We start from the raw sequence: 22,923 nt of genomic DNA on the forward strand, positions 1-22,923 counted from the left end.
CACTTTTTTTTTTATATTGAACTTTTCAGCCTGTATATTATATTCAATGTTGTTTGGCATTCATTAATGTAAGTGGTGTAATATACTTTTGTGTTACCAGTAATTATTATTCTTATTGTGCTGATTTTAAGGCATCATTTCAACTCCTTCTGACGTAGTTTAGCTACTTGGAATTTTTTTGTTTTCAAGAAAATTCCACGCTAAATAATTGCTAGAATGAAGAGAACAAAGGACTGTTCTTTCCCACAACCTTTTCAAACTCAGTAGGAGCTTTTTCAGCCAAAATGAGCATTTGTTTTTTATTTTCCACTTTTTCCTTGGTAATATGATAACATTGATTTGCTTTGTCTTTTAATCCTGGAAATTCTGATTTCCATGTCGACAATTTCTAGCAATATTTTAGAAAAGCAGAGATAGCTGTGATATCCATAAGGAGCTACTGATCATAACAGAATTGAAATATTGTAATTATTTTGTTCTTCTTTATAAATATTTTTCCACTATTAAGTTTTTAAGCAAATCTTTTCTCAGTGTGATAAAAATTGAAAAGACACTCAAGGATTAAACACATAACATGTATGAGGAAAGAGATTCAGTTAAATAATTTCCATCCATATGAATGAAAAATAGCTTATGAATTTTTGTGTCAGAACAAAAACTGTGCCTCAGTTACCCATTTCCTGTGTCCATTAACTAATCCAGTGATTTCAATGAAACCACACCTGTCCTTGAAACTAGGGGGTACACTTAAAGAACTTGGTAAATCACTGCTCAGTGGTAAATAAATTTGTTTTGTAAAAGTAAGCTGCTGCTTAATTATAGTGCCTTTAAAGCATTTCTGCCTTCTTGTAAAAGATGGAAATTTTATACGTTTAATCATCAAGTATCCATTTATCAGATAAAGAAAATAGTGCTTATCTTATTCAGAGGTGCTATTTTATATTATCATGAAAACTGCTATGCAAGAGCTGCATATTGCTATTTTAAATACCTTAGCCTATTCACTACATCATTATGAGAGTAAAGATGAGAGATTCCAGGAGGAAATTAGCTTGGGAAATGGACTTTTGGAAAACGAAAGGAGGGCTAAAAAAACAGGCAGGAGGTAATGAAAAATGTCTTGGGCTGGATGGTTGTTGCAATGGTGAACATGACACCACGTTTAAAGTGTTATCCCGTCGTTTTCCAAGAGGAGTCTGATGAATTCCCTGTGCCTTGTGTTGAAGCTTTACTCCTTTGTGTCAACGTTTTAGTGAGGTTTCTATTTTAATTTGTGTGCCATACATATTCCAGTACAATCTGCGTTTGTTACATATGATGTACATACTTTCTTCTCCCTTTTATAAAAACACCTGTTTACTCACACATAGTTTCTGTCTTTTGTAAATGACAGGTCATGCAAATAATAAGCCATAAATTCACTTACACGTTGCCTTTCTCTTCGGGGCTGGTTTTTAGGTTACTATCCTAAGGCAACCACGCCATCTGCTGCTGTTTGCCGGTCAGCCCTGGTAGCTATGGAACCTGGGTGGCAAATTTCAACCGGTTTGGCAGAGGGACAGAAGTCTCAAAAATACTGTTATCACCAGCTCTGTGGAAACAGACAGCTGGATAGAGGACAGAGTCTGTCTTAATGCCTGTGCTAAGGGAAAGGCAGCAACATCAGCTGAGCTATGTTACTCGACACTGGGGAACCTGCATGGGAGAAAGACAGCCAGAACCCTCCCATTGCATGAACAGCCTTATTAGAGCTCGCTCTTAAGACATGAATTAATCAACCATAAAACACAAAGCCTCACGAATGGTGGAACTGAGAGAGCAAGTGCAAAGAGAGGGGACAGAGCCAAGACCAGAGGAAAGTAGAGACTGACTCTCTAGTTATGCTCATGCTGAAATGATCATGATTATCAGCTTTGTGTATTGTATTCCTTTCCTCAAAATTGAATCAATAAGGTGGCATACATCCATCTCCAAATCAACGAGTCAGCAGCTATTTGCTAAGGGACCCTATCCAAAATAAAATGCTTGCTCAGTTTCTAAGAATCCCTGCTAATGTGGGGTGGGGGAACCCAACAAATCACACTGAGCCTTTGGCAAATGGTTTGGGAATAGCAGAATCTGTCCTGTTGTCTTGGTTTTGGCAAGGCAGGGTATTGAGGGGGAAGGTGCCTTTGGCTTCGAATGTCATAACAGCTATTCCAGTGATTGCACTATACCCCACAGTGACATATTCCTCTCATGTCACTTTAGATATCTGAAAATTAGACATCTACATTGGAGCAAGTTTCCCTTGGCTCCTTTTGCAGCCAAGGGGGAGAAACAGGCAGCTCCAGGAACATCCATCTCTCCCTCCCCACTCTGCTCAGCGATTGCTATTTACTCCTCCTCTCCTGTAGACCTGGGTTTGTTTCTGTGTTAGCCCAAAGGGCACACAGTGGTGATTCCTTGAAAGGAAAGTCATTTGCTGAAAGACCTTTAGCTCTTGAGTTGCCAGACAGCAAAAGTAAGTGCCTTTTTCCTGACCTCCTCTGGGTAGAGATATAATGAGCCTTGGATCACAAGGAAAAATCCTCAGGGATCTGGATGTTTAAGAGTGACTGATGCATTAAGTTATGTAGAAAAATGAACATGTTTGGATGCTCCAACTTGGAGAATGCGTTTGAAACCTATGATTTCTATCATTCCTTAAGGCTTTAAGGTCACTTTTGCTTTATAAAAACGACGGCTCCTGGATGTATATCATTATACCTTGGGAGAGCAGTAAAATTTTGCACTTCTGCAATAAATAACTGTTTTGGAGGTTTGCCGAGTACTGCCTCAGACAAACATGAGACCCAACGGTAGGCTTATTTCAATGCATCTCCATTTATTTATAGGTCACAGTTTGAGTTTTATTCTTTTTTTTTCCCCGAGGGCTCTGTAGTTAGCAGGAAAAAAATAGTCCGTTATTTTAATGATTCAAATTGACTCTTTTAAATCAAACTGAGGAACAATTATAAAAGCAGACAAACAAGCAGTGCTGTCCTGTCCTGTGAAGCTTCTCTGAAAAGAACTTGGAGCTTAATGGTCCCATCCAGGAAGACAACGTGCTTGTAAATGTCACCAGAGGAGAAAGGAAATGTGTATTACAGCTCCAAACTATTCCAAAGAGCAAAGTGACAAACACATTTACTAGCACAGGAAAAACTGATCAGAAATAACTACACAAAATCCCTTTGCAAAATTGTGAGAATGTGAGATGGCAGTTTGCTAAGACAGTATCCTGCAGTACAGATCTGGAGTGATCCGTAGATGAGTGACTTGATGATCAAACGGTGCAATGACATGGTGCTACATCTTTGCTTCTCCAACAAAGGAATGTAGTTCTACAAATGTCAAAACATAATTGCATTGGAAGTACCCAGACACCTGCTGGGATGTGTCACTTTCTGCACTAAAAAACTGTGCTATAGTAAAAACATGAACATTTTGTTGCAGATAGTTTGCTTCAAGAAATTCACATGTGTTACAGAGATGGAGGCTTTTCTGCCTCTTAGTTTGGCAGTGCTTGGTTATCATATTAATTTGTGGCCAAAATCATCACTCACAAATTTATTGCTTTATGCATCCAGCTTTCCTCAAACCTGAAATAGGTTTTGGTTTTTTTGTTGTTTATTTTTTACTGGTTAATATCAAAACTGCATTCCTTTGGAGGCATAGAGCAGCAAGCCAAAAGAATCAGCTGTGTCCTTTCTTGTATCACCTCTCAGTTTTTCTCAGCTAGAAGTCCTAACGTGTTTAATTCTTCAGAGAAGCCATTCCATATGTGTGATCACCACAACAATTTTCCCTATACCTTACCAATTTCTGGCTATTGTTTCTGAGCTGTGGAGAGGAATCCTACAGGTTATTCCTCAGCTGAACACAATGTTATTTTCTGGTTTTTGTTCCTTTATTCTTTTTTCCATAATTCTGAAAGATATATTTGTAAATCTCCATTTGAAAAAAAAAAATCACAATTATTGTGAATAAATATGACTATTCAAATACTTGTATTAAATTAGTATTGTTACTTACATGACTAAGGAATAGAGTCAAGACAATGATCTCTGCAGCCTGCAGAGATCATTGATGTGTTTAAGTAACAAGGATTAAAACACTCCTTTTTAAATAACAAGGATGAAAACACTTTTTTTTTTTTTTTTTTTTTTAAGCTAATAAGCAGCAGTTAACTTTTAGAATCATTTGGTGTTTGGGCAGGAAAGACCTCTCTCCTTCTTGCTTATGCGTTTGCTAATCTGTGACTTTTGAAGACATCCTAACCATCAGTCTACCCTAAATGCCATGACAGAATCTGACACATGCAAAAACATTTAATTCTGGAGTATGCGGGATGATCTAATTTAGAAAAATACTACTACAAGAGAGTTCTCAAAAAAGTTAGGATTTAGCTTTTCTAGCTTCTTTAAGAAGAAAAGCTCATTGTACACAACCTACTCGCATAATAACCCCATAAGTTGTACGGAGGGTGGAAGAGGGGTTAAAAAATGGCTCAAGGAGGGGTTAAAAAAAAAAGCCTCAAAGAGGGGGAAAAAGTCATTACAGAAATATAGATTATTTGCAGAACTCAGTTATTACATCTGTTATCTACTGCCGTAATATATACACACACATCAACTTTGATCGTATTAGGTTATCCTAATTGACATGACAACGCTTACACTGATTTGATAAAATTCCTGGATTATCTATGCCCATAAAATAGAGCTTTCAGAGTACTTGACATTACTGTACTGCCAGGATGACCCTGGATGCCTGCCAGCCTAAGCAAGAATAAAGCCGTATCTCTCGGTTCTGAAGCTATGAAATATTCATTACAATGTTTGAGATGTAACAGCTTCTGTCCAAAAGTGAGAGTGCCATAAACAGGCTGTTTTTCCAATAGCTGGGGAGTTAGGGAGTCAGCAGTCTATAAATGCTCCATCAATAGATATGTTGTTTATTTTGACAAAGTAACAGATTGTATTTGCACTTGGAAGTCAACTGGCAGATGGTCTTTGCACAACCTAGTGAGGGCAGACTCTGCTCCTGCTGATTGGGGAAAGCTCTCTCTCAATCCAGCATTGCAAATTTTTGTCTCAAAGAATGCTAGTTAGTAACAACTCTTCCCTGAACAACTAGATCTAAATGGCCAGAACACACAGCTATCGTGATGAAAAATCTTGGACTTTCAGTCATATTCTGCATTACAGAATTTGTGAAGATATCCACCCTCCCAATTCCTCACTATGTGGTTTAGGTGACCTACTGCTTTATCACATTTCCATTGCAGCCTTAGTGTTCAACACTGAACTCAGAGATGGAGAGAAAAACTGGTGTATCTTACTTGTTGTCAACGAGCAGGCTGTTCCAAAAGTGCAGTTACTGCAGAGCTATTCACATGTTGTAACTCTCTTTCAAATGCTGCCTTGCTCTGATCTGTTCTACTAAAAAATTTTTTATTCTTGTGTCACAAAGGAATTCGGAATCTTCCAGAAATATTTGAAGCAACATAAAATATACATATAATGCTGTTTACATTTAGGTATAAGGATAAGCTGTATCCACCAGAGAAAGAAATACAGAGGTGAAATTTAACTTTATAGTGGGACAATGAAAAACCACAAAGGCAGGAAAAATGGCATTAAAATTCAGACATCTGTGACTGACCAAAAAAAAAATTAAAAATAGTGGTACACTATGCAGGGCTTTTACCTCCTCCTCTCACACTTCTGCAGCACTCCTGCTTGCTTCAGTCTCCTACTGCAGGAGGGCTGCGTTATGGTTTGTGAGTTGGTAGTCATTCCTTAGCCACTGCAAGGGTAGCCAAGCATCCAGCTTCTCTCTGTGCTGGTGCTGCTTCCCCGAACTCTTACCAGACTGCAATCCCCAAAGAAACAATGTAAGCAACAGCAGAAACCAGCTGCAAAATAGGAGAGCCCTACTCTCATACCTGCTCTACTGCCAGTAGCACAGTGACTTGCTCAGGGGCACAACTACTCCTGGGGTGTACTGTTCTTACTGATGATGTGAAAACTGGTAGCAAGCTGGTGTGCGTGATAAAGAAATTGAGGGAATTAGATTCTTATTTCAGGGAACACAAAAGCTGTATTAGGAGGCCACAGCCCTGCACTCGCTGAACGTGGTAAGCCTCTTCTAAGACTGCGACATTTGATGACCCCATTATACAATGAAAGGCAAATGTGCAGAGGACCCCCACCCTTACACCAGTTTATTTCACCTGATCCATCCAAATGGCACATACCTATGTGGTGGATGTGAAAAACACAAAATTAAAGCTGAAAATATGCCTGAACGTAAGGAGAATGTTGTTTATAAACAAAAAAATGCTTTTGTAAACAGAATGAGTTGTCCTAATGTTTAAAGTTTGTCTCCGTAGAAGACATAATTTTTTTTTCCTTTAAAGACCTCCTACACATTTGTGTTGTTATCACACAGCAACTATTTGATGTTAATCTGTAACGAACTGGGAATGTTTTCAAAAATTTGTGATGCTTATTTTGTGTCATCTCAAATTATTTTTAATTACAAAGCTATGTACCACATGCATGATTGCTAGGATTATTGGTTGCAATTATTTGTATCTGGAAATAGAAAAACTTAAATGCTCTTCTCTTTTTTCACGTGGGTTTTACGTTGTCTTTCATTTTTATGCTTAGTACCTGAAAATCTTCGTATTCCTCCTACCCTCCCAATATGGTTCAATACACTTACAATTCTACAGATATCCTTTTCCTTTGCCAAGTTCAAAGTCTCAACAGGGAAGATCCAAAGTAAGACTTCCCCTTACATGTAAAATAACTCAAACTCATACACTTGAGTTTTTCTCCTATGGTTTCAAAGCACTTTGACCTTGTTTTCAAAAAGAAGCAGGGAACAGAATAGACTCCAAAGCATTAATCCACAGAAATGCGTTAGCTCTCTTACTCACTGAATGGCTTGCTTACAAAGAGAAAAGGTATCTTTATTTCCATTTTAGTAACAGTCAAAATACAGCCGTGTTTAGTGAAATGCTTCACCCAGGGTCACCGAGCAGCTGAGAAAACCCTAGGTTCTCAACTCACGCCCTCTTTCTTCAGGAGATTATGTGGTCCACAGTTAGTATAACCTGAAGGAATATCTCATCGCTTTTTTTCCTACCAAATGCAATTCCACGCAGACACCAAAGTTTACTTTGGCAGAGCCAAAAACAAACTCTGGGAAGCCGGTGAATCTTTATGATTTTTTACAGTGACAAAGGGAATGCTGAAAGCATGGATGTCTCTTTATCACTCTGTTCTGTTGTTCCTAGCCACCCTCCTGAAGTAACGTTGCATGCGAGTTGGAGTGGTCTGGGTTAATACTGTATGTCCTACTGCATTACAATAGCCCCCAAATATCTTTCAGGCAAAAATCAGTGCAACGATGCAAGATGTTTGTACAGGAATGACTATATAAACCCAATTTTGTGTAAAAATCTCCCCGAGATCCATTTAAGAGGTGTAGCCCTGCACTCTTCTGTTTGCATCAGTCTGTGATCATGTATTTGGCGCTGCCAACAGACATACTGCAAGACTTGCAATACAATCAGTTATTGCATATCTTGGAGCTCAAGCTCTTGAACCAGTGCAACTGTGGGGGAAAGAAAACACTCATTTTTTCATTTAGAAAGCAAGTTAAGTTTGCAGCCCTCATGGCTGAGTGGAAAAGCTAGTGAACGCCTTAAATGCTTCAACGCAACAAGACACAAAGAGCTGCCAGTACTCTTTGTTACGGCTGTTTTAAGCCAGTTTGGGGATGCTGGAACGTCTGGAGTAGATGCACCGTATCAAGACGTGCAGGTCACCTTGCCTGAGGGATATAGGGATGGGCTGCTCCGTTCCTAACAAAAACCGGGCAGGGTGGGCGGAGGACACCTCAAAACCTATCCTCGAGCATTAGCCCAAGCTGGGACTCCTTTGAAACCTCTACGGCTCCGAACTCCTTCATCCTGTGACCAGGGAAAAGGACGGGAAGCCTGGCTTTCTTCCTTTATGCTCCCCGACCAATGCAAGCCCAGCAGCTCCTGGGGACTGGGGTCAGGGGAGCCCTTTCTCTCCTGAGCGTGCGTGGGGTGGGGAGCGATGGAAGAGGCGGGGAGGGGGTGCCTGCGGGAAGGCGGCGGCAGCAGCAGCAGCAGCCCTGGGGCCCGGGCAAGGAGGAGCGGCGCGATGTCTGGGAGGGCGGCAGCGATAGGGGGGTTGTTGCAGGCCCGGGCTGCAGTGACTCCTCCTAGAGGCGGTATGCGGAGCAGGAGGAAACCCCTTCCACCCCCCTCAAGAGGAGCCGCCGCCATCGCCATTGAAACATACAATACGGGAAGAGAGCCGGCGGCTGAGGCGGAGCAAGGGTGCGGGCGGGGGGTGGGGGAGCCAAAAAGGGAAGGGGGGGGCAGGAGGGGGGGGCAAGGAGAGGAGGAAAAGAGGGGAAGAAAAAGGAGGAAAAAAAAAAAAAAGAGGAAGGGAAGAGAAGAAGGAGGCGGCGGCAGGCGCCGGCAGGTGAGGGGAGCGGCGGCGCGGGGGCTCCGGGGCCGCGGCGAGGCCCGCTCCTCTCCTTCCCTCTCCCCGCTCCCGGCTCCCCCCGACCCACCTCCTCCTCCTCCTCCCGCCGCTGCTGCTGCTGCTGCCTTTCTCCGCAGTCTCCCGGGAAGGACCGGCCATGGCCGGGGTGGGGGCAGCGGCCGGCCGCCGTGAGGGGAAGAGAGCCGGGGGGGGTTGTGTGTGTGTGGGGTGGCTGTGGTGAGGAACCGCCGCGGGCGACGGTTGGGGCGCGAGGCGGCGGCGGCGGCGGCGGCGGCGGGCGGGCGGGCGCGCGCGCGAGCGAGCGGGGCCGGCCCTGGGGGGCGCGGGGGGGGCGCGAGGCCTCCCTGGGGCCTGCGCGCGGGCCCCCGCGCGCCTTCGGCTGTCGCTGGCTGCCTCCCTCACACACACCCTTGCGCCCCGCAGCCAGGCGAAACCGCGGGAGCTTTTTCCCGTTTTCCGGGGAACGCGTTTCGCCACCGCCGCCCCTTCCGCAGGCAGCGGGCGAAGCCTCCGTGACGGCGGGAGGGAGCTCGCTGAAGGGATGGCGGAGGAGTGAGGGGGGGTAGGTGGAGGGGGGGGGGGGGGAGCGTTTGCGCGGGAAAGCCAACGGCCACTCCCCCCCCTTTCCCCTGCGCCGCGCCTCAGGGCGCCTGCGCGGCCGGCAACGGAGCGCGCACGCGGCGCCGCCGCGCCCCCCCCCTTCCCCAGCCCCTTTCCCGTCGCTCAGCGGCTCCCGACCAATCGGCGCGCTTCCTCCTAGCCCGGGCTCCGCTGGGGCCGCCCCTCGGGGAGGTGGGGTCGGGCGCGCGGGTGCTCTGAGGGGGAGTGGGCGGGGCGGAGGTGTCCAGGCAACGGCGTGGCGTGCGCGGGGCGGGGCTGCCAACGGCCGGTAACGGCTACGCTCCTCAGCCGGCAGCGCAGCGCAGGGCGGCCGGGGTCGGTCTGTCGGTACGGGCCGCCTGGCCCTGAGGTGGCTCCGGGAGCCTGGCGGTGACCGGGTTGGCCCCCGCGAGCTCGGCGGCTCTCAGCAAGATCAAAAGAAGACTCGGGCTGAGTCAGTCCCGAGGGTCATCCCCTCAGCCTGCGAGCTGTGTTGTGCCGCCGGGGGTCAGTCTCAGCGGTTTGTGAGGAGAAGTTGCCTCTGCAAGGACCCCCCGGGTTTTTCTGGCTTCAGGGTGCCCGTGAAGCTTCTTTCAGTAGGAACGCGCTCTGTGTCTGCCAGTTTGGAGTAGGTTGAGTCCAGGAAGCTTACTGCTTGCCCACTGAATAAAGCTATGTTTGCGCATCGGTTGTGCCTTGCTGATTTATTCAGGTAACAAGCTTTAGGTCTTCTGAGTTATTTTCACAAAGTGGCATTTGTATATGAGAGCACAGTCTAAGTTGACCCCTAGACATAACATCTTTGGGTTGCTTGTTGATTCCTAACTGTTCAAATAGATCTTAAGCTGGAGATGAGGAAAGTGCAGGCATGTTAATAGTCCTGCATGTCCCTGGTTTCAGTCTTTGCCTGCTGACTTCAAGTTTTCTCAATATTTGGAATTCAAGACTCCTAGACGCCAAGTACATGTGAACCATCTGTAAATGGTGTCCAGTGCATCTGTGGTGAATAAATTTGGTAGAAACGGTTCCCATACAAAGCCTTGCAAAGGCTTTGGTGTTAGTTCTGTGAGCCAGGACACTGAGGTCAGCATCTAGCAGTGCCTCAGCATTTTATCCTGTGTCAGCTTCTGGTGTAGCTCCCAGTGTAATGTCCTCTTCTGAATCTCTAGTTGTCTGAGGGAGGGCACTTGGCGCACTGTGCTAAATTTTAGTCTGCCAGATGATGTTGTAGCCACCTGTAAAGTCCAGAAGGGTAAGCTGTAATGCCAGCTATTTTAATCTGACCAGGAATTTACCTAATTATTGCTCAAATATTTAGTGATAACTAGTTGCTAGTGTGCATTTCATATTTGGTGTAGCTGTTACCCTAGCTTGCCTCTGTCTTTTGTGTGATCTGGGATGTGAAGAGGAACAACCAGAATTTACTTTTCTCCACCAGGGCTGCAACTAAGCTTTCTGTTCTTTTGCTGTTTTCTGTGATTTTCTTAGTGAAAAATTTAGATTTGATGTAGCTTAGGCATTTTGTACTGCACTGAACTTTCTGATGTGCATCCATGCTTTCTTGCCAGATCTTGACATGTTAATCTCTGAAATTGTTTCCTGGCCAGCTCTTGAAATTCAGGCTCACTTGGAGGTTGCAATGTGTTTCCATGTCTGCAGGCTGTTCTTACTTTTTTAAAAATTATAGGTGTCCTTACCACCTAAAGATGATGATGAGATTTTGTTCTTTTGAGCATCTGTGTAAGAAGGACTGGAAAGTGGTTTTAAGGTTGCTTTGGTAAAACTTGATCCATTGGGATGTGGTGTGGGATGGGGATTGCACAATGGTGAGAGGAATGGCCCAGGGCTGTCTCTTGTTCCATTGTCCTTGTGCAGCAGTCAGCACCCTCTGCAGATAACCATGGTGGAAGAAAACAGGGTGGTGGTGTCTGTAGTGGAAGGACCCACCTGAGAGTGGCAAGAAGGTAGAGCTCTTTTCCCGGCATGCAGAAGGAAAATATTGCTGCTTGTTTTGGGCTCTGAAGAAGATTTAATTCACAGAGGAAGGCCCAGCTTGCAAAAGTCTGCCCCTTTTCATCATGCTGTAGAGAGCTCCTGGAGATCTGATAGCTACTAAATCCCCCATAGCAACACAGGGATGTTGGAGTCATGGCAGAGTAGGAGTGTGCCGTGACCAATTAAGGGATTGGAAAAAATTACTTTAAATTGCCCAAGCCTCATGATGTTGTCGTAGCCAGATATAGATGCAGTTGTTCTAAATCAGCGAGGATGGACTTCACACAAATGTCATGGCTGTATTTTTTATTGGAGACTGTAGTTTATAAGGGCAAACGTAGAGATGATGAATCAGCTGGCAGTGAGGGAACTAATGTGGGTAGACTCCAGTGCTTTTCAACTGATAAGCCCTGAACACTTAGCTGTATCACCCGAAGAGAGCAATTAGGACAGCAGTACTCAACTTGTAGCTCTTCAGCTGTTGGCAGCTTTGGAGCAGTTCAGGTGAGTGCCTCACGTAACTGCGTCAGGGCTGAGCTGATGTGCATCCTCCAAGGTGAACCAGGCAGGGGCCTGTGGGAGGAATCAGCCGGCAGGGCCTGAACTCCTGGGGCTTCACTGCAGACCAGGCGTAGCTCTTCTGTGCAAGAGAGCTGTGAGATCCCAAGGAATGTTGGTCACCTGAGCCTGTGAACCATTCCCTTAGTGTCCACCCTCCAAGGTGCCTAGCATAGATCGTTGGCAACCCCAGCATACCACATTTCTTTGTCCAGGTCCACAGGAGTTGTATTCTAGTAGATGTGACTATGCCATAGCTTTGTACCAAAATTTGCTTCCCATAGGATCCAAGACAAGATAAGAACATACTGTTGTGTATGTCGCTCCCCACTATACCCTGGTCCACTGTCCTGGTTTCGGATGGGATAGAGTTAATTTTCTTCCTAGTAGCTGGTATACTGTTATGTTTTGGATTTAGTAATGTCCATAACACACTGATGTTTTCAGTTGTTGCTAAGTAGTGTTTAGACCAAGTGAAAGATTTTTCAGCTTCTCATGCCCAGCCAGCAAGAAGGCTGGAGGGGCGCAAAAAGTTGGGAGGGGACACAGCCAGGACAGCTGACCCAAACTGGCCAAAGGGGTATTCCATACCATGTGACGTCATGCCCAGTATATAAACTGGGGGCACTTGGCCTGGGGGCGGATTGCTGCTCGGGAACTAACTGGGCATCGGTCAGCAAGTGGTGAGCAATTGCATTGTGCATCACTTGTTTTGTATATTCCAATTCTTTTATTATTATTATTGTAATTTTATTATTGTTGTTATCATTATTATTTTCTTCCTTTCTGTCCTGTTAAACTGTTCTTATCTCAACCCGTGAGTTTTGGGGGTTTTTTTTCCCCCCAATTTTCTCCCCCATCCCACTGGGTGGGAGGGAAGTGAGCGAGCAGCTGCATGGTGGTTAGTTTCTGGCTAGAGTTAAACCATGACATCCACATAAGTTGCAAAGAAGAGAGAGAGAGTGTTAGCACAGTTTTGAAACCTCTTTCGTATTTAGGCTCTCACAAAATCCTGCAAACATACCTGATCTGTTACCTGCAGTGTATTTGGAAAAATATTTTGGGATTCCAAAGGTTGCCTTGGCAGCAGGGGAAAAAATGGCTGAGACTTGCTGTGAGAGAGAAGAGAGAAATAAAGGGATAGGCAGGGGTGGAAAGTTCAGTGAGGCAACAGAAGAATGAGCCAGAAGTGATTAATTAAACAGAAATTTATATAATGCAACAGTATGCACCAAAGCGGTGTGCTTAGTTATGCAAACACATTTTGATTTTCTATCACAGAGATCAAGTGCAACCACCGTATTTTCTGTAGATGTAATCTCATGATGCTTGCCTTTTTTTTCATTGATTTGGTACTATAGGAGCAAATATACAAGAGGTTAGCTCAATATGATTGTGATACATAGTTGGTTGTAGTGTACTCTTTCAGCATGGCTCTCTGTAGGGATTTCAGTGCAGGACTGAACTCTTGGGTGATGAAGCTGTCCTGCCGGTCTTGCAGGAATCGGATCATAGCCTAGTGCATACATTTATTAAGTTCCACCTTAAAATGAGTTATTGTTGCTCATATTACTCATAAGAAAAGGCTGTTCCAGAAGTTTGCTCCTCTGATGGCTAGAAACCTAATTCCCAGCCTACGTTTATTCACTAATTTGAATGTCAGTTATCACGAACTGAAAAGGACACTTTATAAAGGTTAATCAGTAGCATAATATGAAATTGAAAGTTTATATAGGGTTTGTCACAAATTGCAAATTTCATTGAGCAAAAGGGCTGGGAGGAAGGGACCTCGAGAGATCACCTCATCCAGCCCCCAGTCCCAAGGCAGATCCAACGCTTCCTGTGCCATTTCTGACATATATTCTCTAACCATTTTAAAGTTGTCCTGGCAGGAAGATTCTGCCACCTCCCCATCTGACCGAGTCCAGTGCTCTGCTCTCTTCCCTGCTACACAGCTTTTGTAACAGTCCTGCTCTTCTCCTGTCACTTTTATAGGGAACACTTACTCCTTCCACCTTTGAAGCAGCCTTTTACAACTCTGAAGACCATTATCATGTCTTCCTGCTTCTTTTCGCCTTCCCTTTTAGTTTGTGTCAGACATCTGATTGTTCTTATCACCCTCCTTTGGATTCTCATTGCTGCACATGCCTGAAGTGTGGTATCTGCAGTTGGACACAGCTTCTCAGCTCAGCACTGGCTGTCCTCTTGCTTATACACCTTGATGCAAGGTTTGCCTTTTCACAACAGCTCGTCCCCCCGCCTCCTGTAACCTGCTGGTCCTGGTCAGCGGAGCTGCTTCCTAGCACAACTGGTTACTCCTGCATCAATGCAATTATGAATTGCTTGGGAATCTTTTCCACTTCTATCTGTTTGAAGTGGCCATTGCCTTTAATCTGCGCTTGCAAGTGGTAGTTTATGAGCTCTTTTACCACCACTCGTGATTCCAGTTTGGCAGTTTGCAGGGAACTTGGAGTGGGATGATGAGCAACATCAATTTTGAGGTGTCCGTGTCTGATAAGTTTACTTGTTTAATCTTTCCCAACTTTTGTTATCGTGTCCACATAATATACTGCATGCAGAAAGAAAAAAATTATCTGGCTGATAGACAAGGACACGCCAGGGTGTTATAGATCCCTGCAGACCCTGTGGTGATTTTATTTCCTTGATATTGTAAGTGAAACCAGCATTCAAGTTAGGTTATCACAGAAACCGACCCTTGACTCTGGCTTTTATGGATGAGCAGGTTTCTGTGAATGTCTGGCTTCGTATGGGACAGGTACTTGATTTGTGATCAGCAGGATAAGAACAAAACACAGATTTCTATCCCCTCCTCGGATGAATGTTAATTGTTTCCAAGGGCTTGCAGTGGTGTCAAACAACTTTTTTTTTTAAATGATATTTTGCAGATTGTGATAAAATTTAACAATATCATCTAATGTTTTTCAAATTATGTCCCTCCTTTTGTTTCTTTGTTTCATTGAGGTGGAAGAATACTGGGAATTACATAGCTGTGCCTTCACTGACAGAAATACCATCTGTGGCAGACATGCTCTTCGTTTACTTCAGAGGAGTAACCAGGATGATAATTAGGCCACCAAGGCAGCTATCAAAATGGAGTTAAAAACAATTCTTGTAAACAGTTAAAACTTCCCCATTATTTGAGTGAGAACTAGGGGTGTAACTACAACCACGTGCACACTTTGAAATGGAGTGGTGTCTCCAGGGTTTGTCATCTGTTTGGCTGCAATCTCACAGCTGCCAGAAAAACAAGGAAAAAATGAGATTTGTTTTCTTTGCTCCTATGTATAGACTAGATTTGGCTCTTAATGCAGGGAAAAAACATATCTTCAGGGATCTTGATGGACAGAAGAACGTGGTAGCCAGTCCTTTTAAGATGAGAGATTAAAGACCTCCTCTTAGCTCCGTGGAGGAAGGCTTCTGGGGCTCCCAGGAGCTGCTGTGAAGGTGATCTGGGGAGAATTACAAAAGTGGTGAAGCCTGTGAGCTGGCCTCCAGGGCTCAGTTCCTGAGGCCAGAGCAGCACAAAAGGAGGTGCTTGAAGCATAGCTGCTTGCCTGCTTCTCCTCTTCAGCCATGCTTATGAAATTCCCCATATAAAAGACCCGTGAAGAAGCAGTGTGTTTGTAGGTAGGTTTTATCTTCTGCGCGAACAGTATGACTTCCTCTACTTATAGGTAGCACCAGTATCTGCTTTTCAGCTTGTTTAATGCTGTCCGTTATGCCAGTACTTCTCAGCTGTTTATGATTTGCTAAACTTAACAATCAACATGGAAATCTTCCACGCTGCAGATGTCTGCCTTGGTGTGATTTGGTTTTGTTTTTAAAGATTCATTTAATGTGCATTTGATTTTTTTTTTTTGTTATATTGTCCAAACGACTTTTCCTGTGATATTGCAACGCTGACAGTGCAGTAGTCAAAAGAAAAGTTGTAGCAAATGTTCCAGTTATTCAACTTTGAATGAGTAATTCCTCAGCTTTAATAGGTACTGAGAATGGGTTTGAATTTTTTCTTCTGGAAGAACAAGATAATGTATAAAGATGTTTCTCACATGCTGAACACCAATCCTGTTTCTTTTCTTTTGCAGCTTTTGGATTGGAGCAAGGGATTAAGAATCACCAGCACATTGAAAAGCACAAAGCTGCAAGATGTCAGGCCGAAGTGGGAAGAAGAAAATGTCCAAACTCTCACGCTCAAGCAGGGCGGGCGTTATTTTCCCTGTGGGGAGAATGATGCGCTACTTAAAGAAAGGAACATACAAGTACCGGATAGGTGTTGGAGCACCAGTTTACATGGCAGCCGTCATAGAGTACCTAGCAGGTAAACCAAGAACCTGATCCTGGAAGTGCTGATCACGCACAGAAGCCAGGGATATCCATGGGATAGGATACAAACGTGTTCAGCACTTTTGGTGCAGGATTTGTTGAAATTTGCTTAAAATGCTAAGGAGGTTAATTTGCTTCTTGTAGAGGCTAAGGATGGAAATTTTCTCCTTTAGAGGCACCATGCTCGGTCACTAGTTGGAAGGATTATTTTCTGTTGCTTTGCAGAGTGAGGAGTCACGTCTAGATAGTTTCTGTCCAAGAGAAGACCGATATGAAGTAGGCTTTTGATACACCTGGATGTAAATAACAGGAGAAAAAAAAGCAAACCCACCTTGTACATCTATGGTGCTTTTTAAGTGAACAAACTATTTCACTGGCTGCATTTCTCCTTGCAGGGCAGAGTCAAAGTGTTATGAAGTATGGAGGCTGTTAATTTGTATTTTAAAAATCCTTTTGGCTTGCCTAAGTGTATGAAGAAACTATTTCAGGCTTTAAATCTTCCCACATACCCTGAGTTTTCTTTTCCCTTCCTTTCTGAAATTGACCCCAAAGGGAGGGGCAGATGTCACATGGTGATACAATATACTGCAATATACTGTGATGTATTGTAGTATTTCAGACTGTCGTACGATCATATCTGTTTGGTTTCTTTCTTCATTGTGGAAAATAGCACCTTAGCAAATTGTTACAATGCCCGGTGCAGAGAGGATTCTGGTTCAGGTTACTTAGGTGTTACAGATCAAGACTGAGGTGCATTAGAGAATCTGTGAGGAGTCATAAGCCTGGATGGAATTAGTTGAGAGGGTTGTGTTTCAGAAGCATAGTTTATTGCCAAAGTGGCATGGATGGAAGAAGCAGCTTGCGTGGAGCCTAGTTGTCCATATAACAGCATGCCAGTCTTTATGTAAACATTGCTGTCTTTTTTACACATAAAAGCCTGTTCTCACTACCAAATGGTAAAAGCACTATTTCCTTTCAAAGGTATAGAGAAAATCTGAAATAGTGATAATTTCACTATTAATTTATTAAATTTATGATTATGCCTAATAGCATGTTACAGAAACTTCCACATCTGTGCTGATTAATTGCAAGAAGAGAATCGATTTTTTTTTTTTCCCTGAGGCTGCTTCTGGAGTTGGAGTGAAAATGTATTGCTTATGTGGAAGAAATGTAAACAAAATGTTTAAGCTTGCATTTATGTTCACCCCCAGCTCCTTCAAGAGGTAAGTCCAGAAAAGGAGCTGATTTTAAAATAAAACAAAACACCACTGAAAAGCAGAATCAAAAGCCAAGATGGTGAGCCTTATCCCTCACTCGTTTTATTTTATTTTATTTTATTTTTTTACTGTGTAGGAACAAACATGTTTGTATTAAGATCATTTCATCATAGAGAAAGACTGGTTCTCTAAAGTGATTTTGGAGAAGATCTTTCACTTCATTAAGAACATATGTATACTCATATTTGCACAATCCAGTTTCATACACTTAGAGTGAAGTCTTGTAACTGCAGAAATCTCTCTTTCAGTGAAGCTGGTGCAGTTGTGCTGCACCGGGGAAGTCTGTGACTTGTGGACCTTGTTTAGCTGGCTGCAACATGGAGTGCGACTCAGCAGGGATGCTTCAGAGGCTGCAGGGAGTTAGGGGGAAAGGTAGAGACAGAGGATTCATAGCTCTTGTAGCTCCCTTGCTCTATTACAGTGATTTTCAACCTTGTTTTTGTTGGTAGGCCCCTGTATGTTTGCTAGTGGAGGTTCAGGCCTCTTCAGGAATGTTGTAAATACGAATTTCTCTATAGCAAGTTGTGTTTGCTTTACTTTATCATTGATTGTGAATTGCTTGGAAGTCATCTACAGACTTCTGGATGTCTGGGTATTGCAAGATGAAAACCGTATTATATGGGGTTTGGAAATTGCACTAACTTTTCTAACTGAATAACGTGCTGCGTAGTGACTCTGCTGACCTTCAGTCTGGGGAGGAATACTTTGCTTCTTTTCCCACTCCACAGGGATCCGTAGCATTCAAATGAGTTTCTAGGATAAACATTTGGAGGAGCTTGTTCTGAGCTGTGGCAATTACTACAAGATGTAGTAATAAATTGTCAACAGCACATCTGTTATATGCAGCACTTGGGTAGTGCAGACTGAGTTATGGTCATCTTTCTATAACACACAGCGCAGCACTGTTTACCTATTACTTGAACTAGAACAGTGTGTATCTTGGCTCCGCTTCTGGCTAGTAAGTGCAGTTTAATTTAAATCATTAATATGGTAAGGGCAGATTATGTGTGGGCCTACATTTTGTTTTAGAAAAAAAGAATGTGTAGTCAGCCAGGCAAGAAAATTGCTAGATGTGTAGGCTGGGGGCCTACACAAGTTGTAAGAGAATGTTATTTTAAGCTGCTTGGTTCAGCAGAGAGAGAACCCCCTCTCACCCCAACCCTTTATATATTGTAACAGAATGGAGTAATGTTTCTGAGCAAACACCTATTGCTTGTGGATAGTGGTCTTTCCAAACCAGACTTTCTGTACTCTATCCAGAGTTTTGTTTGAAAAGTTTACAAAGGTGGATATTTCAATTAAAATGTCTAGCAAGGTCTAACCCTGCTGATCTAGTTACTCCTAATACATATGTGTGAATATAGTCCTTGCTTTTGGCAAGCCTTTAGAAACAAAATGTGGTTTTCAAGGCTGTTGTCGGACGGCTTATTATATATCAAACTGGTACCATTTCTTAACATTATCTGATACTTCCTCCTAAAAATTCCAGTTCTGTCTCATGGACTTGCAACTATGAAATGGTGGCTACTCAGAATGAAAGGCTGCATACAGGGGAACTGCTTCAGGCTAAATCTGGGAGGGTGGGACTAAGGGAGTCTGGTTCTTAAACTGTTTCACAGAAGCGAGTTGAACCGTGTTTTTTTGTTAAGTTAAAACAATTCATGTGAACTTCTCTAAATGCCTGAGTGCTTCTCTGCGTTTGAGCAGAGAGTTCATGCTTTACAAAAGGGGGCGGGTGGTCTCTGCCATCTCAGAGAAATCTGCTCTGTTTGGCCAAGCTGTAACTTTGAAGAACCACAGGTTGCTCGTGCTCAGAAGACACTTCTTTGATTTTTAACAGCTAAAATCTCTGAAGACTTGGTCCTCACTGAGCATGCTCCAGCCTCTCTCAGCTCCCAGTGCTGCCCAGACTGCCTATGCCTTGTCCCCGCGGAGTGATGGAGCATGCCTCAACCTCTCAGCTCCGATGTGTGACAGGACTGCACATAGGCCACTCCACGCAGTGGCTGAGCATGCTTCAGCCCGTGGCTACGGGTGCTCAGAAGGACTTTCCTTCTCATTGCTGTCCCCGGCTGCTCCTGGTCACAGCACTGAGAGCAGGGAGTCTGCTTTCTGTGGTCTCAGCGGTACCAGGCAGCACAGGGGAGGAAGCTCCCTGTTGTGAAGGCGAAAGTCGCACCAAGGTGGGTGGCAAGAGGTCTGGGACTGAGGGCAGGGCGTACATGAATAGGAGCTGAAGGAGAGGCTAATCCTACTTACTGTCTGTGAGGTGGGAAGGGCAGGCTGGAATTAACTGGATAAGCAGACTGGGAGACTAGGAACAGGTTCCACACTGGTCAGAGAAGGAGACTGGGAACGGATCATAACATTCTGGGGAGACGATGGTAATGGGAGAAGGATATTAATGTTAGAGACAGAGCCAGGAACGGATCTGGCTAGTGGGGAGAGCTGAACTGATGACCAGTGGGCAAATAAATGGCAAGGCATGTCCAAAAATCCTGCCAGGAAGTTGAAGAGTAAGTTGGAAAAATAGGGTACAGGCCAAGGATTGGATGGAGGGGGTGCTGATAATGAAGAACCTAGAAAGGAAGATTGAGCCTGAATGTTAAAACAGCTGAGAAGAGTAGATGGGAGAGACAGAGACTGTCTAGGAAAGGCAACTGAGATATAAATCTCAAGTGTGGATTGCCAAGGAAAGGAGAATGGGCTATGGAACTGGAAAAGCAAGTCATGGCTGGAATAGGGGCAAGGGGGATGAGGCTGGAAGGGTCAAACGGGACCAGAGCTGTCTGATTGCATTCATCCAGGGCCTAGCATGGACCGGTGATTCTCCTGTGAGTGATCAGCCATGCACGTGGTCTGTTAATGGCCTATATTTGTGTTGCCCTGAAGCACTGAGCCTCTTGACTAGCATCATCCAGATGGTGCATATACCTCTTGAGCATCCTTATTCCCAGTTGCCACATGGTTCAGAGTGCCTTTTGGCTTTGGTATGTGTTCCGTGTTATGAGCCAATAGATCCCCATTTTTTCCCTTTGTATGCAAGATTGCTGCACCCCACTGCCATTATCAAGGCCAAATCTGCGCTTTGGCTTATCAACCCCATTGTTAAAATGCCAGCAATTGCCGTAGTGTGTCTCGAGAAGAGGTACTTTTACCTCGACTGATTAGCTAATGTGAAGAAGATCTCATCAGTGTTCTAAGGCTTTTTTTTATAATCTCTCTATGCTGTTTTATATCTTAGGCTTGAATATCATATTGCAAAACTGCAGCTTAATTCCTATCCAGAAGGTTGTGTTTGCTGGAACAGTGTTGGGCTCCACTGGCTTCAGAGTTAAAACTCCCTGAAAAATTGGCCTCGGTTCCATTGGATTTATCGACTTTGCAACAGATGCATGCCAGACTATGCTCTGAGTGTGCATGGGGCTGACTACAGTCATCATCATCTAAATCAAACATCAACTGCATGTGTCCCATAATGCACCTTCCCAAAATGTAGGCAAAGAATACAGATGCCTCTTGCTTAGGAAGCAGAAGACATGAATGGTGTGCTGGTCAGAGGAACTCACAGAAGATGTCAATGGAAAGCCATCTTCACTAAATTAGGGCAGAACACAACACCAGCAAATACCTCCTCCTTCAAAGGACATCAGGTGGCATACTCCTCTGTCTGTTTCACTCATCTGCCATCAAGAGAAAATCGAGCAGATGCTTTTCCACTTGCAAATGGAGGACCAAGGACTCCATCATCTGATACGTCTTTTCAGAGAAAAGGTATTATTGGGTAGATTTGTACGTGGTAGTGTAACAGCAACTGTCAAAACCTATCCTAAAGGGGAAGTGGAAAACAAGATAACCTGTCTGAAATCTTTCCAATTCTGCTATCAGTAGTTCTCATATATCTTTCTTATCAGTCCAGCTGAGCACTTCACAAAAGCAGGCTGAGCTCAGCTGAACAAATAGCTTTGGCCTAGCTAGGATGCTTTTAATTCCCAGACACTCCAAATCTGTTGATCCATCTGCTAAAGAAACCTCTTTTTCCTGTATGTCTCAGGATGAGAAGATGTAATCCCATTCAGGTCATAGCATGGCTGCTGTTTGTGTTGGCTGGAAGACAGTTATGTTCTTCCTTGGTCCCGAGTGCTTATCAAACAGGAGAAAAGTCTCCTTTAAAAACACTAGGTGTTGTGTAGAGTCAGTGGATAGTTCTGGGCACTACTCTGTTGACCAGCATTCAATATCTGTCTGAGGCCAAGGTAAACTGTGGAGGGCATAAATGAGCTAGTTTGTAGCTATCTACGTTGAAGATGTCTGAATGTGAAGTTATGCTTCCAGTGTGGAGGTATCTTTGTGGATTTTGAATCTTGAGGGAAGCAGGATTATTTCAGATTTCACTTTAATTCTTAATGCCTGCTGCTGAGAGCACATAAAGATAAAACAACTTATGTCTGAGAATATCAAGATGCCCGATTTCAAAAGAGCTTGTTATAGTATAGCAATTTATTATAGGACCTATATTCTCAGTAGAATTTAGGTAACCTCAGCTGTGAAGATGTTTCCACTTGAAATGTAAAGCAGTTTCTTTAGGGTTCTGTTGTTATCAGCAGAGGATGTGATAACTGAAGCCTACATATTTGATGTTGCATTTTGCAAGTGCCATTTTACATTCTTAAGACTATGAGTCCCTGCCTCCAGCATTAGAAAAATATGCATATAAACAATCATTAGAAGGAGGTAAGGCAATTATTCACCTATGCAAATAATTCGCATCCTTTGATAAGTTATATGCGTATTCCACAGTCTGCCATACATCATCTCTTCCTTGGATTCCCTTCCTCCCAATGTCCTGTGGTAGATGGCTGGCATTTGAGTGTTCTGCGTTTTTTGCTCTTAACATTAGGCAGAGGAGATTTGAGTGCACCATCAGGATGCTGCTGGCCAAAGGACCCAGAACCTGGGGGAGTGGGGTGAGCACACAGGTAGCAGGATGTGCCTGTTGTTGGCACATCTGAAAGAACTTCAGTTACCACGCAGGTAAGTATGTGTTGCTTTTTTTTTTCCTGATGCAATTTTCCTCTGCTATCAGCACACATCTGCAAAACCCACTGGAGAAGTCTGGGTCTCTTTTCTTGCTTTATGCTGGTCTGCAATGGATGGCAATCTGTTCCTGCTGTCTTCTGCTGCATTAGCTCCACTGGCAGAGGTCTGGGAGAAGGGTTTGAAACTTCCAGCCCTGCAGCCCTGCAGGGGTGAATATAGCTGGATTATGTGGGATTTCTTTTCAGTCTCCTCCTTTCAAGTCCAAGTCAAATGCTCCAAAGTTGGGAAATGCCAGAGCCGAGGTTGCTGGCCTAACTTTTAATGTAGACCCAGTGTCTGTCTGTGGTGTGATACTATTTCTGATTGTTCCATCGCATACTTTTTCCTCATAGCAGTGGCCTAGTTATTGCAACCATGGTTCTAATATTTCCTAAAATTTAAGTGCTTGTTTTTGCGATTTTGATAATGTTTCTTGAATGTGATGCATGAATAATTGTGAAAATTTTCAACAGACACTGGCTGTTTCTTAA

General features: G+C 43.8%; 1 protein-coding gene across 4 annotated transcripts in view; it reads left to right on the top strand.

Moving 5' to 3' along the window:
- Positions 1–8,226: 8,226 nt before the first annotated feature.
- The window catches only part of MACROH2A2 (macroH2A.2 histone), a 29,137-nt gene continuing 14,440 nt past the window's right edge, over positions 8,227–22,923 (top strand). Inside the window, exons 1-2 of one of the 4 annotated variants that reach the window (XM_075025370.1) lie at positions 8,227–8,407; positions 15,839–16,071. In XM_075025370.1, coding sequence (XP_074881471.1) covers positions 15,900–16,071 — 172 coding nt within the window. In that variant the 5' untranslated portion in view covers positions 8,227–8,407; positions 15,839–15,899. The other 3 variants (XM_075025369.1, XM_075025372.1, XM_075025368.1) reach the window with 3 other exon arrangements.

The sequence above is a fragment of the Buteo buteo genome, chromosome 4, assembly GCF_964188355.1.
Source record: "Buteo buteo chromosome 4, bButBut1.hap1.1, whole genome shotgun sequence".
NCBI classification, from domain to species: domain Eukaryota; kingdom Metazoa; phylum Chordata; class Aves; order Accipitriformes; family Accipitridae; genus Buteo; species Buteo buteo.